This window comes from Brassica napus, chromosome A1, assembly GCF_020379485.1.
Source record: "Brassica napus cultivar Da-Ae chromosome A1, Da-Ae, whole genome shotgun sequence".
Lineage (NCBI taxonomy): Eukaryota > Viridiplantae > Streptophyta > Magnoliopsida > Brassicales > Brassicaceae > Brassica > Brassica napus.
In genome coordinates this window covers 1,640,611-1,656,157 of record NC_063434.1, presented here as the reverse complement: position 1 = coordinate 1,656,157, position 15,547 = coordinate 1,640,611, and the positions used below count along the sequence as shown (strand labels likewise).

At 36.3% G+C, this 15,547-nt stretch overlaps 3 protein-coding genes across 7 annotated transcripts; 1 reads left to right on the top strand and 2 right to left on the bottom strand.

Annotated features, from left to right (window-relative positions):
- Window positions 1-3,422: 3,422 nt before the first annotated feature.
- LOC106434912 (zinc finger protein ZAT3) lies at window positions 3,423-6,538 on the bottom strand. Its single transcript, XM_048778783.1, has one exon. The coding sequence runs from the start codon at window positions 6,532-6,534 to the stop codon at window positions 5,707-5,709; it is 828 nt and encodes a 275-aa protein (XP_048634740.1). The 5' UTR covers window positions 6,535-6,538; the 3' UTR covers window positions 3,423-5,706.
- A 223-nt stretch (window positions 6,539-6,761) lies between these two features.
- Window positions 6,762-9,662, bottom strand: LOC106434636 (ubiquitin domain-containing protein DSK2b-like). 5 transcript variants are annotated; one of them, XM_048778765.1, is made up of 7 exons: window positions 9,075-9,662; window positions 8,107-8,799; window positions 7,795-7,991; window positions 7,619-7,732; window positions 7,415-7,469; window positions 7,174-7,260; window positions 6,762-7,079 (listed from the first exon to the last, which is right to left on the bottom strand). In XM_048778765.1, the coding sequence occupies exons 1-7, from the start codon at window positions 9,310-9,312 to the stop codon at window positions 6,928-6,930; spliced, it is 1,536 nt and encodes a 511-aa protein (XP_048634722.1). In that variant the 5' UTR covers window positions 9,313-9,662; the 3' UTR covers window positions 6,762-6,927. The 5 variants fall into 5 exon arrangements, with proteins under 5 accessions (XP_048634722.1, XP_048634726.1, XP_048634730.1 ...); XM_048778769.1 differs by having other exon boundaries at window positions 6,762-7,076; XM_048778773.1 differs by having other exon boundaries at window positions 8,110-8,799.
- A 1,251-nt stretch (window positions 9,663-10,913) lies between these two features.
- Window positions 10,914-15,367, top strand: LOC106454048 (glutamate receptor 3.2-like). The gene is made up of 7 exons (XM_013896252.3): window positions 10,914-11,222; window positions 11,369-11,659; window positions 11,734-13,082; window positions 13,322-13,599; window positions 13,675-13,706; window positions 14,199-14,593; window positions 14,665-15,367. The coding sequence occupies exons 2-7, from the start codon at window positions 11,395-11,397 to the stop codon at window positions 15,085-15,087; spliced, it is 2,742 nt and encodes a 913-aa protein (XP_013751706.2). The 5' UTR covers window positions 10,914-11,222; window positions 11,369-11,394; the 3' UTR covers window positions 15,088-15,367.
- The last annotated feature ends 180 nt before the right edge of the window (window positions 15,368-15,547 follow it).

Genomic DNA, 15,547 nt, shown 5'->3' with positions numbered 1-15,547 from the left:
CACTAGCTGACTACTGATTTAATTTAATTTTAGTTTCTATGATAAAAGATAAATCATATGCTTCCTTACAAAAAATATAATGAGTGTGAGTTATCACTTTGTTCCTTACCATAATAAAGGGCTAACTCTAATTAGTGTAAATAGTGTCGCCAAGAACTAATCGTTAAGAAATAGTGTATTAATTTAGTTGGTAATCAAACACAAAATTCTATAGATCGATAAACAACATTTTTATCGTTTCTGCAAACAAAAAACGGCATTTCGTTTGAAGAATTCAATATTTACGGGTGTTCCTTTACATATAAGTATTCAACAGTGTGTATATATTAACTTTTTCGAAAATAAATTCATTACACTTTTAAAAATATCAAGAATCTATATTTTATGAAGAGTTTTGAGAAGACAACCCAATGATATTCTCTATGCTATTACCCTCCTTAATTAATTGGGTTAGACTTTGTGAATAACTTTTGGGAGATAAAAAGTAGGCATGTCCACTAGGCATAAGAATTCTCCGTCTTTGCCTAAAATTATAGCATTGGGTTTTTAGTAATTAAACTTTTCAACTAAAGATGAATCATAAAAATATATTTAACTAAACATCTTGTGAAATAAACTTTCAACTTCAATGTATGTTACTCTTCGTCTAAAAAACCGTGACTGAGGGTGACATACGTTAACAGTTTATAAGTTGAAGATTTATAATATTAAAAAAATTAGTTGAGTGATTTTTTCACGATTCAAAAATAGTTGAGGGATTTTGTCACTAAAGTAATTAAATATTTTAAAATCTTTATTATCATTTATACATTGTTTTGGGTTGATATAAACCTTTAAAACTAATTTATAAATTTTAATACATTACTTTATAACCGATTTATAAAGCTTCATAAATATTTTAATACTCTTACATATGATTAATACGGTTTCACAATGATTTTATAAGTTTTTACAATTTCTACTACTTGTTAGGATAAAATAATTTAACATTATTTGTGATACTACTGAAATATAAAGTAATACAATAAATAAATAAAAATATCAAATATATTATTTTATTGATCAAGAAAACAAAAATATAAATATTGATTCAGAAATCAATGAAAATAAAAATAATCATGCTTTATTTTTGGGGAATAGGGGGAAAGTATGAGCTGGATGACGGAAATATTGAAAATAGGAAAAAGTGCATCCTACTCTAAATAGAAAGATTGACTTCATGAATGAATTATCATCTACACTACTTAAGACTTAATATAACTTAGAAACTTTAAATTATTTGATATTTGACAATGACGATATAAACACACAAATTTTCTTATATCACTATTGTCAAATATCAAATAATTTAATATTTTCAAGTTATATTAAGTTGTAAGTAGTATTGAAAATTATTAATTTAGGATTTATAAATTAATTTTATAATAAATTAATGTATTAAAATTTATAAATTAGTTTTAAAGGCTTATAAATCAATCTAAAACAATGTATAAATGATAATAATTTTTTAAAAACATTTAATGACTTTTAATGATAAAATTCATCAACTATTTTTGAATTGTAAAAAAATCTCTCAACTAAATTTTGAATATTATAAACCATCAACTTATAAACTGATAACGTATGTCACCCTCTACGTTAGCTGTTTATAAGTTGAGGGTTTATTTCACAGGATTTTTAGTTGAATATTTTTTTTTACGATTCATCTTTAGTTGATGAGTTTAATTACTAAAAACCCTAAGGCATTCAAAATATTACTTACCAGGGTTTGGAGGATGTACAAATTAAAGTTACTTTTAAATAATCTTTGTATTATATGCTTCTTAAAATGAGATAGCAATAGCATGCATGGAGAATTAAACAAAGTTTTGGGCAAAACAAAATTTGAGCTTAACATTGGAATTTGATTTTGATATCACTGATTGAAACAAATTTTAAATAAAAAAGTTTTAAAAATTATCTTGCTTGTGTGGTAGCTGGGCATTGGATTCTTCTAATATGGATTCTTCTACTATAAGAAGAAGAAAAGCATTTAATTGTTGCAAGCACACGAGCATATTTAAACTAGAGAAGATATCATGTAGAAACAAACACACAGAAAAGCGATTGCGTGGTGAAGTAAATACTTAATCCAGAACTTGACAGGAGATTGTTTACAGTGTAAACAGAAAATATTTTAGAAACATGAATGCTAACTAGATCAAAAGACGTATAAACTTCCGTTTAGGTATAATGTACGTATAAGTACTCTCTGCGACTTTAACATATACTTTGAGAATTTCAACATTATGTCATGTATCGATCCAAGTCCAACTATACGGAAAATCCATCCTCCAATCCTGTCGTACACACATGTTATTCCCAAATTTATCATTTATAAAGATCATCCATTCGAGAATGATGAGTATGAATCGTACATTGTAGAATAAATCTAAAATAATCGCCTAAGAGCCAGGCTTTGAAAGGATAGAAAGATGGGTTAAGTTAAGCCACTTTGCTCCAAAAAGTAAGGATCAAACGGCTCTCAGTGATCTGAGGAGCCACCGTCCCTTCCTCGTCGTCCGATCCCCGACTCGCCGCTTCCAAGACCTGAATTAAAATGGTCATTTACTATAACCTCTCTTACTTTAATCTCCATTAATCAGGTGGAATCCTTGTGTTTATGATAACTTATAAACTCTCTCGTACATACTTAACTATTGAATTATTAATATAATAGTTATTATAAGAAATATATTGTCGTGCACGAAAGCTCTCTTTATTTTTATCAATAAAATAAAATAGCACCAAATTTATCTTACTGGAATTCTTTGTCTGAATCCGGCAGACCCTACACATGTCGCTTTTCTTGAAACACTAGTTTCACTCCTTAATTACATGATTTAACCTCCTTAATTATTAGTTAAGACTTAGTCGGAAGACTTTGATATTATTTAACAAATATATCAAAACTATGAACGTCATGTATTATTGTATATAAGTGATCTATTGTAATATGTATGTACATGCAAACTTGTTGACATAAATTTGCAGTGGAACTAAATCTTTAAGGGAAATGTTAATTAGTTTGTAACTACTTTACTAATTATCGCATAAGTACTGCTTGTTTAAAAGATATAAAATAACATGAATACAATATTATTATGTAGGAAAGCCAGCGATAATGGAAGATGATGTCACGCCGTTTAATGACTTTTTAAATGAAAGCCAAGTGATTAAATATTGCTTTGTCTCGCCACCCCCTGTGGCATCACACTAGAAGTTAAATAGATAATTGTTATGTAATTACAATTTGCAATTTCTGATTTCGAAAAAAAGTTTGCTTAGGTGTAAAGCCTGGTTTAAAATATAAATTAATCCCGCTCAAGAATCCACTTAATCTATTTTGATTTTTGATTAGTCTAGTTAATTATGGTGCAATATATTCATATAAATAATTATATATCTTTTTATCTTAAAAACCATAATGACGTGCTTACCACATTATCAAATGGCTATACAGTTTAGTATGTATATATACTCTTCCGTATATATCTTGTACTGACAGCTTTCTAATCTCACCTTGATTACTTTTTCCATTACGGATCTGAATTTAACTAATAAATTACAGTTTGTAGTACTTAAAGACATGATGTTTAGTCAAGAAATAGTATATATAATAAAAATTAATATTTAGATTTCATATTTCGTTTATATATATTATGAAGATAAAACAACATCGTATTACAGATCAGCAAACATCAGCAATCATGGATCCTTAAATTTCACCCTATCTATCACACATTTCTTATGAAGTCACCCCAGTTAATGTGTATGGATTATATAATGGTATTCAGTTGCAGTACTGATTTAGAATAATGATTTTACAAAATAGAATGTCATCTTTGTTCTTTTTCATACACAAAGCTAATCATGTATTAGAGAGTATAGTATTACAAATCATGCAATGCTTTTATAATTTTCTATAAAACATATGGGTATAATCTCTGGTTATCATAATATTCAGCTAATTTCGTTAGTGTAAAAGTTTTAGCAATGTTGTTTTTCCATAAGCCACTCTACGACCTTAAATTAATCAGTTAATAGGATTATTGTCAATATCTCGAGATAAATATTTTATATATAGTTTTTTTTTGTAACTTAATATTTTATATATAGTTAAAATCGAATTGTAAGACGTTTTCTAAACTAACTGCTATAGATTAATGCATGTCAAATGATTCACCACTAAATAAATAAATATACTGATTAGATTATATTTAGTCGAGTTTGTCTTTTAAAACTAATTTTCAGCTTAGTGCACCATTTTCTGATGGGGGAAATGCTTATTGAAGATGCAAAGAACGTGTAAGGAGATAAATCGGTCAACTTCGTCTTACGTAAGCCTTCATATCTAACATTTTTAAACATACATAAACAATTCAAACAACATATAAAATAATATGATGCAGATGTTATATTTTCTTTTGTCAACATGATGCAGATGTAGACATATATATGAAAATGAATCAAAATACGTACGTGAGCAATTTTTATTTTTCTCACGCGCGTATGATTTGCACGAGCCAGTAGAAAAATCAAGAGATATGGAGATTAATCGTTGATTCATGCGCATAAGGAATTTTTTTTTGATAATATTTGGAATTATACGAAATATGTTTCATAGATTTTTAACGAATTGAAAATCTCAGAAGAAGGTTCTTGTTGTTGTTGTTGTTTTTGATGAATTTATATATACCAACATGCATTGCTGTAAACGATAACTATTGTTATAAAACAGGGAGGTAGTAGTTGAATATTCACGAAGGTTGTGTGTCGCACTAGTTTGATAATGTCTAAGGAGAGTTGATTAAATACTTGTTTAGCAGCTTCGAGAAGATTAATTGAAAACTGTCTCGGATTAGGGTTCGTGCATGTTGTAATTAGTTCCGCGTGCTTACCTATAATGCATCTGAATCTTCAGATTACTAGTAATAGTTTTTTTTTTTGTAACACACTAGTAATAGTTTATAAGATTCAATTATATAATGTTAAAGCTAGCTGTTTTTTTTAGCGGAAAAGATTTTAATCGACATATTGTATATATATAGTGAGATCGTGGTGGGTTTGAGATCACGTCAAACAACGAAATTTGGGAAAGAATAATACGAGTTAAGTTTTTGCGAAATCAATTTTGTTATAAGCATATTATGGATTACAAATGAAGAATTAATTAAACATATTTGTTTTTTTTTTGAAACACATACTTGATATTAAGAAAAAGGAGAATGTTAGTTGGGGGCATTAACAGCAAACCCAATCACTCCATCGTCACCTACACAGTTCAGAGCCAGTTTGACTAAATTATCCGCTAACATATTTTTGTTGCAAGGGATCCAAACAAAAACAGAAGCTTGAAAGTCTGAAACCAGATTTAATATGTCAGAAACGATGCTATGCAACTCTGTGACCACCGAGCCCGAGTTGATACACTTGATGAGAGAAACTGAGTCCGACTCGAAACGATATCCTTAGCATATATAGAGAAGAATACATATTAAACCAGATTAAACATATTTGTTTATTAAGCATATATAGAGAAGAATACACCAATATCCTAAATACATTATATATCCAAATCATTAAATCACAACATTCAACAACATCATCCTAGATGTATTAGAAGCAAACATCCAATATATATAACTATAGATATACGTTTACTAACTAAAGTCCCAACCTAAGATCTAATGAACACCCTGATGTGTCCGAAGAAGAGAGATCCTGTCTTGTTACAGGAACATTCAGATCCAACGCACCAACGAGCACTGTCTCCCTTTCCCTCTCCCAGCAGTGGTACCTCATGTGACCTCTTAAAGCCTGACCATTAGAGTAAACTCGATAACATATATTACACTTATGATGCTCCGAAAACGTAAAGGTCTTCCCCTGCTGATGATCTTGGTTGCTAGTTACGGTTGCTGGATCATCACCGGTTACATTTGTGATCGCGAAACATCCTTTAACGTTCTTGTGACTCGCTCTGTGTCCTCCCAAAGCCTGATGCGATCCAAACACTTTCTTGCATCCTCGACACTCGAACCGCTCACCACTACTACTTGGAGATAACGGCTTGGCTTCAGACAGCATTAGGAGATAAGAAGCGACTTCATAATCTTCCTCGGACATAAGTGAGAATCTCTGGTTTAGATGTTTTGATGATGAAGTCCGGATGGGGACACGGTGGTTAGGAGGAGGGTTGATGCCACGCCATTGACGCTCAGGGTGACATCTCATGTGACCAAAGAGAGCTTTCCATGACCAAAACGTTTTGCCACATTCGGTACACGGACGTGTGATTTTGGGAGCATTTGGGTCTGGCTTTTTAGTGTATTTTGTTTTTTTCGGTGAAGGACTAGAGGGTGATGCAACGGTTCTGGTGCGTTTCTTTCTAGGGCTTTGAGGGTAACTTGGAGGTAAAGCAAGTTGGAGATTTGGATTAGGGAAGATAGGGATGATTGCGTTGGAAGTAGGAGGAAGGTGATTGTAAATCATTGTGATCACGTAGAGAAAAGTAAGAAGTGAGAGACAGGATTGCGTTTAGTAGAAGAAGGAGACGGTTACGTGGAGTGGAAGTTATGGAGAGACAGGGAGACAGTTAGCGGTTTACTTTGTAAGGAAAGAGTTATCCGCTTTTAGCAGTTTTCAAACCACGTTTTTGTCTTATTTCCGTCAGTTTTGCTGTTTCAGTTAAAGCCCAAACATCATCACAACATATACAATGTTCAAATTAAATTTCCTTTTTTTTTTAAAATCCAACCAAAAAAGTATAATAAATCGACATTTCCCAGACCAAATAACAATATCAAAAAGAAGTTAGTCAAAGAGTGTCTATACATTGGAAGGGAAAGTTAGAAAAAGTTTTTTTGAGGTTGATTGTGTGAGAAGTCACTGGCCCATACTCGCCAAGAGTCTTTCTACAGCAGCGTTAACGTTGCCGTTGGTTGCACGCAACGCTCTAATGTTCTCTGCTCTGTCAAAGAATCCCATTTCCTCTAGTTGTTGCAATTGTGTGGCGTATAGCTCCTCAGGAGGTACTACTGCAACCACAAAACAAAACACATTTAAACAGAAAACCATCTCAAGTGTAGATTACATTTCAGAGAAAAAGGTCTATAGAAACTGCAATCTCACCATTAGACTGGTTCGCACCACTCAAGCCACCACCAGCACCAAGACTGCCAAAAATACTCATCAATGAATCCAGCCCTCCGTTATTACCTGTTCCATTGCGTATTAATAACCACTCAATCCATTAACTGCAGATGAAATTATAATCAGAATATGCAAAGACAGACATAGAAGTGACTAACACTAAGTGATAAGGCCTTTGGATTGTGTATGCAACGATTAATATTTTTAATTCCAAGAGTACCTGTGGTCGTACTCCTATTTCCAGATAACAGTGATTGCTGCAGACTCATCATTTGCTACGGACAAAAACAAATCCACAAACATTAGCTTGGAGAAACTCCATCACATTTTAAATAACTTAAAGATCCACAAAAAAAAAACTTTTGTGAAGAGACCATATGCATAATAAACACAGTAGAGGCAAATGTGAGTAGGCTGAACAGACCTGCATTGTCTCTGGGGAGCTAAGCATACGAAGGAACTCCGGATTCTGCATCATCTCCCTCACCTGAGGACTTGAATCCATCAAGCTTTGGAGTTGTGGGTTTAGACTCATGATCTGAAATTGAAAGATACCATCAATAACAACCAAGGCCTAAAAGATATTAATCTATGCATTACCTGATTCATATATTGTGGATTGGAAAGTAAGCTCTGCATCATCTGTGACATGGCTGGATTTTGCAGAAACTGGTTCATTTGAGAGGCATCTGGTGTAGCACCAACCGTTGGATCCCCACCTAGCATGCCTAGTCCACCAAGGCCAGGGGCTCTAGTATCCCCACCTGAATTGGTCCTTCCAGCCGTAGTTGTCTGACCTGTCAAGTAAGGGCACAGAAACGTTCAGTCATCTTTATTACATTTTACAAAGTGCTGACAAGACAATTGTTTACTTAGCCATTAATGACAAGGAACTGTTATATAGTTTCATACCACCTGCAGCACCCCAAGGATTTGGAAGTGGATTTGCATTCGGCACAGGATTCACTGTGCCTGTTCCACCATTGGTCGTCATGGGATTGTAAGAAGCAGCTCCCTGATTCCCCAAGAGAGTAGTAGCAAACAGATTAGAACCGGCATTGTTTGTTGTAGCGTTCATCAACGGTTCCTGGACATTCTCATACATCCTCCTAAGCATGTTAAACCCCTCAGGAGTAGCTTCAATATTACTCATCGCCCTATCAGTACTCCGCGTCATCTCACGCATAAGCTCAGGGTTCCCCGCAGCTTCCAAGCTCTGCCTAAGGACGCTCGGGTCGTTGAGTATATGTCCAAGCTCAGGGTTGCAATCCACAAGCTCGCGCATCTGAAGGTTGCTCATTATCAAAGTCCTCATAAGTTCAGGGTTGTTCATAATATTCTGAATGGCTGGTGCGTTCATCATATCTCTAACCATGTTTGGGTTCTGAGCTAGCTGCTGCTGTGCTCGCTCGAGATTCGGAAGTCCAGCAGCTCCAAACATCCCACGAGGCATAGCATTTCCACTACCTAAAGGATTAAATCCAAACAAAGATTCTCCTCCAGTGTTTGAGGCAACCCCTCGAGTAACACTAGGTGCAGTAGTAGTTTGGCTCGCAGGAGGTGCAGAGCCTCGAACCATATGAAGAGCGTGATCCGCCTGTAAGCCTAGAGGTAACAGGGCAGTAAGGTTCATGAGTCAAACCATACAATTTAACTTGGCTTCTTGACAGCCGACGGCCGCCGCCAATAGTAACAAAAATCTCTACATATACATGTCTATCTTACTATTAGAACAGCACCCTAGTTGTATTGTTCCGCAAGTTACTATTTGGAACCTTAATTCAAACCATTTAATTGTCTTAAATTCCCAAAGAAGCTTCTTTTATTGTTTTCTTGAGTATGAAAAACCACAAAAGGTTTTAAGTCTTTGAGGATTTTACCATAGCTAAGGAGCGTGTGATCATCCTTGAGGATGCGTCCCTTGTAGATCAAGCGCTGGTGGTTAGCTGGTACGTCGTAGTTCTGAGCTACCAGAGCTTTGAAAGACTCTACGGTTGATTCAAGGCTCGTTCTCACGATGAATTTGGAGCCGTTGGAGCACCTGACGTTCACAGGAACTACCTCTCCTCCTCCGTCAACGAAGGTTTGTGGATCGTTCGAGTCTACTTCACCAACCATTACAAGATTCGAGATCAAACAGAATCGATGTGATCAAACATTAGAATCCTACACAAATATTAAACGGAGATGACGAGATTGAAACTCTCATGATAGAGGTCGTGTCGGGTCGGGTCGGTTTGAGTCGGGTCTTAACTGTTCCTATCCTTCTCAGAATGCGCGCCACGTGACATGGCGTGATGAAGGGTTAACACGACATCGTTTAGCGCTCTTTATTTTTTAAACCGTTTCCGGTTTAGGTTAACCTGCTAAACCGTACTAATTCGTGTTTCAGTCTGCACTGCAAAAGTTTTTTTTTTGCAAGAGCTGTGTTTCTTTTCTTTTTTTTTAAACTCAGAGCTTTGCTTCTTGATAGTGAATCGTAAAAGTTTTGAAGAATGCACTGTACTCTTTCCATTTCTTATTTTAACTGGTGAACATTTTAATGAATGTACTGTACTCTTTTCAAAAAAATGCATATCAATTGCATCCGTTCCGTTGTGTATATATCTATAAGAAAACAATGCCACATTCAATGAAGTGTGGAAAAAAAAGTTTTTATAATGCAAAACGTCAACTAGTTAACCATAAAACTCATGGACTGACCTAGATATTTTAATATTGCTTCATAGATGGTGACCAAAGAAGCATATATGTCCATTGGAAAGAAAAAAAGTAAATACGTTTTTGGAAGTGGATTTTCATCTTTCCATCACCCAGTTTCGGTGGAGCTTCCAATAACTCTCCCATGATTTACACTATTGATATTGGACATTTGATTATGCCTTTGTTTCCCTTTCTTTCTCTTCTCAATTTGACATATCTCTTCACTTTATCCCCTAATTCATTGTGCGTGCGTTCTTGAATAATAACAGAACGTAACACGTTTGGTTTTGATGTAAACTTGTCTCTCCCTCATTATGTTAACAAGGTTTAAAGTTTTGTCTATTGGACCAGCATCTGAAAAGCATCTGTAAATTTCTGTTTGGGTGGGTGGGTATATAAATGACAAATGTAAGAATAGTACCTACTATGTGAAACAGTTGAAAGACTTTTTAAATGTGGGAAAATCCTCTTAACCAATATATATACCCGAAATACTCAGACCTTATGATTTCAACAGCTTATCAATTGTAGTATCAATTAGAATAACACATCACTTTACCAAAAACAAACAAAATGAGCCAAATAAAAACGTCACTGCATTGGATCATGGTTTAATTTTAAAATAGAGTAAATATAGTTTGAGAAAGAGTAATTGGATGATGGCTTTTTAACCGAATCCTTAATAAAAAAAAGTATAATATAAATTTGATAAAAACGCTACAAAAGTTTATTTATATAGTATTGGTTAATGATTTAACAAAAAGACTACTAGTAGGAAAAGCATAGTGTGATAATATGTTTCTTTATTTAAACAATAAATACTAACTCTTTAACATTCTCATCATCTTCTTTCTCCTCCTTTTATTTGGCTAGGGGACAGAAAGGGTCACTTCGTCAACTTGCAAAACAGAACAAAAGCATAATGTTTTAGATTTTTGAAAAATGGCTAGTGCTGTCGAATTATCTGTTGATTACTCTACCTGTCTATAATAAGTATCCTTCCTCTTAACCTTTTTTATCAGCCTGTAACTGTTCCCAGTACATGAACCTGTAAGAAAGTAATCAAATACTTACCCTTTTTATCTGGAAATATAAGAAAGTAATCAAATCCACTGAAAAGTTTGCAACTTTCCCCCAAGTCTTCAAGCATACCCACTCGTTCTTCCCCTGTTTCTCATTCCTTTCTTTCAGCTAGATTTTTTCGCTGTCCCTGAAGAATCTTTCCTTTTTTAAAAAGGATGATTTTGGTTTGGGTTTGGGGTTTGGCATCTCTGCCACTAGTTCCTTGCTAAGCGTTGTCTTCGTGACACTTCTTTTCACTTCCGGTGAAAGCTACTTTCTTTGCTTTTCTTTTCTTCTGTTATTACAAGTTTCTACCTTTCTCTTATCTTACTCTTTGCTCTGACAAGTGATTCCAAGTATCTGGGAGTTTTGTCTAATTGTTGTTTTTTAACTAAATTTGGTGTTTCAGGAACTAAACTGATTAAGCCAAAAGCAATGTTTTGGGTTTTGGCTCTGTTGAGCAGCTTCATTGTTCTTAGTGGTGATGTGATAGTTCTTTCAGAGGGAGCTTCTTCAAGGCCACACCATATTAACGTTGGAGCAATCTTCAGTCTAAGCACTTTATACGGTCAAGTCGCAGATATCGCCATGAAAGCTGCAGAGGATGACGTCAACTCCGATCCCACCTTCCTTAATGGATCTAAACTGCGTATACTAATGTATGACGCCAAGCGCAACGGCTTCCTCAGCATCATGAAAGGTTGAGAAAAAAAAAAAAAGTTAGTTACTGATTCTTTTTTTTTTTTAAACTAATTCTGTTTTTTTTTTTCACAGCATTGCAATTTATGGAGACTGATTCTGTAGCTATCATCGGTCCACAGACATCAATCATGGCTCACGTACTCTCTTACCTCGGCAACGAGCTAAACGTCCCCATGTGTTCATTCACAGCGTTAGACCCAACTCTCTCCCCTCTCCAGTTCCCTTTCTTCGTCCAAACAGCCCCCAGCGACCTCTTCCTGATGCGCGCCGTCGCGGAGATGATCACCTACTACGGCTGGTCTGATGTCATTGCGCTCTACAACGACGACGACAACAGCAGGAACGGTGTAACATCCTTGGGAGACGAGCTGGAAGGGAGACGATGCAAGATCTCTTACAAGGCCGTGCTTCCTCTAGACGTGGTGATCGGGAGTCCACGCGAGATCGTCGATGAGCTGGTTAAGATTCAGGGGATGGAGTCACGCGTGATTATTGTCAACACGTTTCCTAAAACGGGTAGGATGATTTTTAAGGAGGCCAAGAGGCTTGGGATGATGGGGAGAGGGTATGTGTGGATCGCCACGACTTGGATGACTTCTCTGTTGGATTCGGCTAACCCTTTGTCTCTTCCCAAGGTGGCTAAGTCTCTTACAGGAGTACTGACGCTTCGCATCCACACTCCAGAGTCGAGAAAGAAGAGAGACTTCGCAGCGCGGTGGAAGAAGCTGAGCAATGGGACTGTTGGGTTAAATGTTTATGGACTCTATGCGTATGACACGGTCTGGATCATCGCTAGAGCTGTCAAGAGTCTTCTTGACAGCGGAGCGAACATCTCCTTCTCCAGCGACTCGAGGCTAAACCACTTGAAGGGAGGGACGTTGAATCTAGCTGCATTGAGCATGTTTGATCAAGGACAGCAGTTTCTTGATTATATAGTGGAGACGAAGATGTCGGGTGTTACAGGTCCGGTACAGTTTCTCCCCGACAGATCGATGATTCAGCCAGCGTACGACATTATTAACGTGGTCGGCGACGGGTTGAGGCAGATAGGGTACTGGTCTAACCACTCTGGCCTCTCTGTTATACCTCCTGAGCTACTATTCAGCAAGCCTTCGAACCGTTCGAGCTCAAACCAGCATTTGAAGAATGTGACCTGGCCTGGTGGAGGTTCTGTTACGCCGCGTGGATGGGTGTTTCCTGACAACGGGAGGAGGTTGAGGATCGGTGTGCCTAATAGAGCGAGCTTTAAGGACTTTGTGTCAAAGGTCAATGGTAGCAACCAGATAGATGGGTACTCCATTAATGTCTTTGAAGCTGCGATAAAACTGCTCTCTTATCCGGTTCCTCATGAGTTTGTCCTCTTTGGAGACGGTCTCAAGAACCCAAACTACAATGATCTTGTCAACAATCTCACTACAGGGGTGAGTTAAAAAGATCTACTAGAGGTCGCTAGCTCAACTAGAAAGTACCATAGTCATTGTGTCAAAGATCCCGAGTTGAATAAATGTTACAAAACTAGTATAACATGCTGTGGTTTCGGGCCAGGGGATTACGGGCTTAAACTCCTAGTATTCAAAAAAAAAAGAAGAAGATAAATAGATCATAAACAAAGACTTGGCTTGTGACAATGTTGAGTTCTTTTCATTGTTTTTGGTTTCAGGTGTTTGATGCTGTGGTGGGAGACATAGCGATTGTTACAAAGCGAACAAGGATTGTGGATTTCACTCAGCCATACATAGAATCAGGGCTTGTGGTGGTTGCTCCTGTTACAAAGCTAAATGATACACCTTGGGCGTTCTTACGGCCTTTTACTCCTCCAATGTGGGCTGTTACAGCAGCTTTTTTCCTCATTGTTGGATCAGTGATATGGATTCTTGAACATAGGATCAACGATGAGTTTCGTGGACCTCCAAGGAGACAAATTGTTACTATACTCTGGTTAGTATACAATCACTGAAGCTGCACTATAGCATACCTAAAGACCTCACAAGCTCTATTTTGTTTTCAATGCAGGTTCAGCTTCTCAACGATGTTTTTCTCCCACAGTAAGTTCATACTCAAACTCTTAGGGCAGTTTACCATAAACCATATTTCATAAATATCCGGACGGATCCTATATCTCTGAAACCGAAACCAAAATCGAACCGAGACCTGATATATTTAAATTATCAGAATTACCTGATATTTTTATATGAACAGCCAGAATTGCCTGATATTTAACCTAAAGGACCCAAATTATCAAACGTTTTTACTGTATTATCCGAAATTAACTGAATACGAGAACTGTAGTTCAAAAAAAAAAACTGAATACGAGAACCAAATTGGACCCAATTTTTTCGGATATTAGATGGTTTCCAATTTTGCTATCTTAACAGAACCGGCCTAATTTTGTAAATAACCGAACGGTTTTTAAATTTTTAGAACCAAAAAACCAGAACCAAACTGAAACCAAACTCCCAATGCTTCTGAAACTGCAGCTAGCTATTAGAGTCCATGTACAGATTTTTTTTACATCTTGTATGAATTCAAACTTGCAGGAGAGAATACAGTGAGCACGCTCGGTCGTATCGTGTTGCTCATCTGGCTTTTTGTGGTTCTGATCATCACCTCAAGCTACACAGCTAGTCTCACATCCATTCTCACAGTTCAACAGCTCAACTCACCGATCAAAGGAGTAGACACACTCATAAGCAGCAGCGGACGCGTTGGGTTTCAGGTAGGTTCTTATGCTGAAAACTACATGATCGATGAGCTTAACATCGCTAGATCAAGACTAGTGGCGCTAGGCTCTCCAAAAGAATACGCTACAGCTCTTCAAAACGGGACTGTCGCTGCGATAGTCGATGAACGCCCTTACGTTGATCTCTTCCTCTCGGAGTTCTGTGGGTTTGCCATTAGAGGCCAAGAGTTCACAAGAAGCGGCTGGGGGTTTGTGAGTATCCTTATGTCTCTTCTGCTTGTTTGTTTAAACAATATTCTTGATCATCTTTATTTTGTTTGAAGGCATTCCCAAGAGACTCTCCATTAGCAGTTGACATGTCAACGGCAATCTTAGGACTATCGGAAACAGGGAAGCTTCAGAAGATACATGACAAGTGGCTCTCAAAGTCCAACTGCAGTAACGTGAATGGTTCAGCGTCAGATGATGATCCAGAACAGCTTAAGCTCCGTAGCTTCTGGGGACTGTTCCTCCTGTGTGGGATTGCTTGTTTCATCGCTCTCTTTATCTACTTCTTCAAGATAGTCCGTGACTTTTGTAACCACCACAAGAAGCCTGAGGAAGAAGAAGCTACGGTTCCTTCACCAGAAGTGTCACGTTCTAAAACACTGCAGACGTTTCTAGCTTATTTCGATGAAAAGGAAGCCGAGTCCAGCAGAAGGTTGAAACGTAAACGGAACGATGATCTTTCATTAAAGTCTTCTTGACCAATGTGACAGATATAATCATCACTCAAGCAGCCCATCTTCTTCAGGACAACATACCTCATACGTCTAGTAGTAAGGACAGGGGATTTTGACAAAAGTAAATGGAACATTTTTAACACTATATGTATATATTAGTGCATAACCATAAAGTATATATTAATGGCAATGCATAACATAAAGTTGCAAGACAAAGCTTAAACTGTATTGTATAATCTTATAGAAGAAAAACTTTGTATCTCCCATCATCTTTTCAATTTTTTTTTGTTAGTTTATCTTTGTAGAAATTGTGTGTTCTAAAAATCAGTGTAGACAGTTCGTAAATGACAGTTTGGACCTAAACAAAATGATTATTTAGACCGAACTTTATCTAGATACTCAAAAACTCGGTCTAAAACCTGTTTAATCAATAATCTCATATTAAACATCTAATTACTTACTAGCTATTTGTTGAACATTGAGT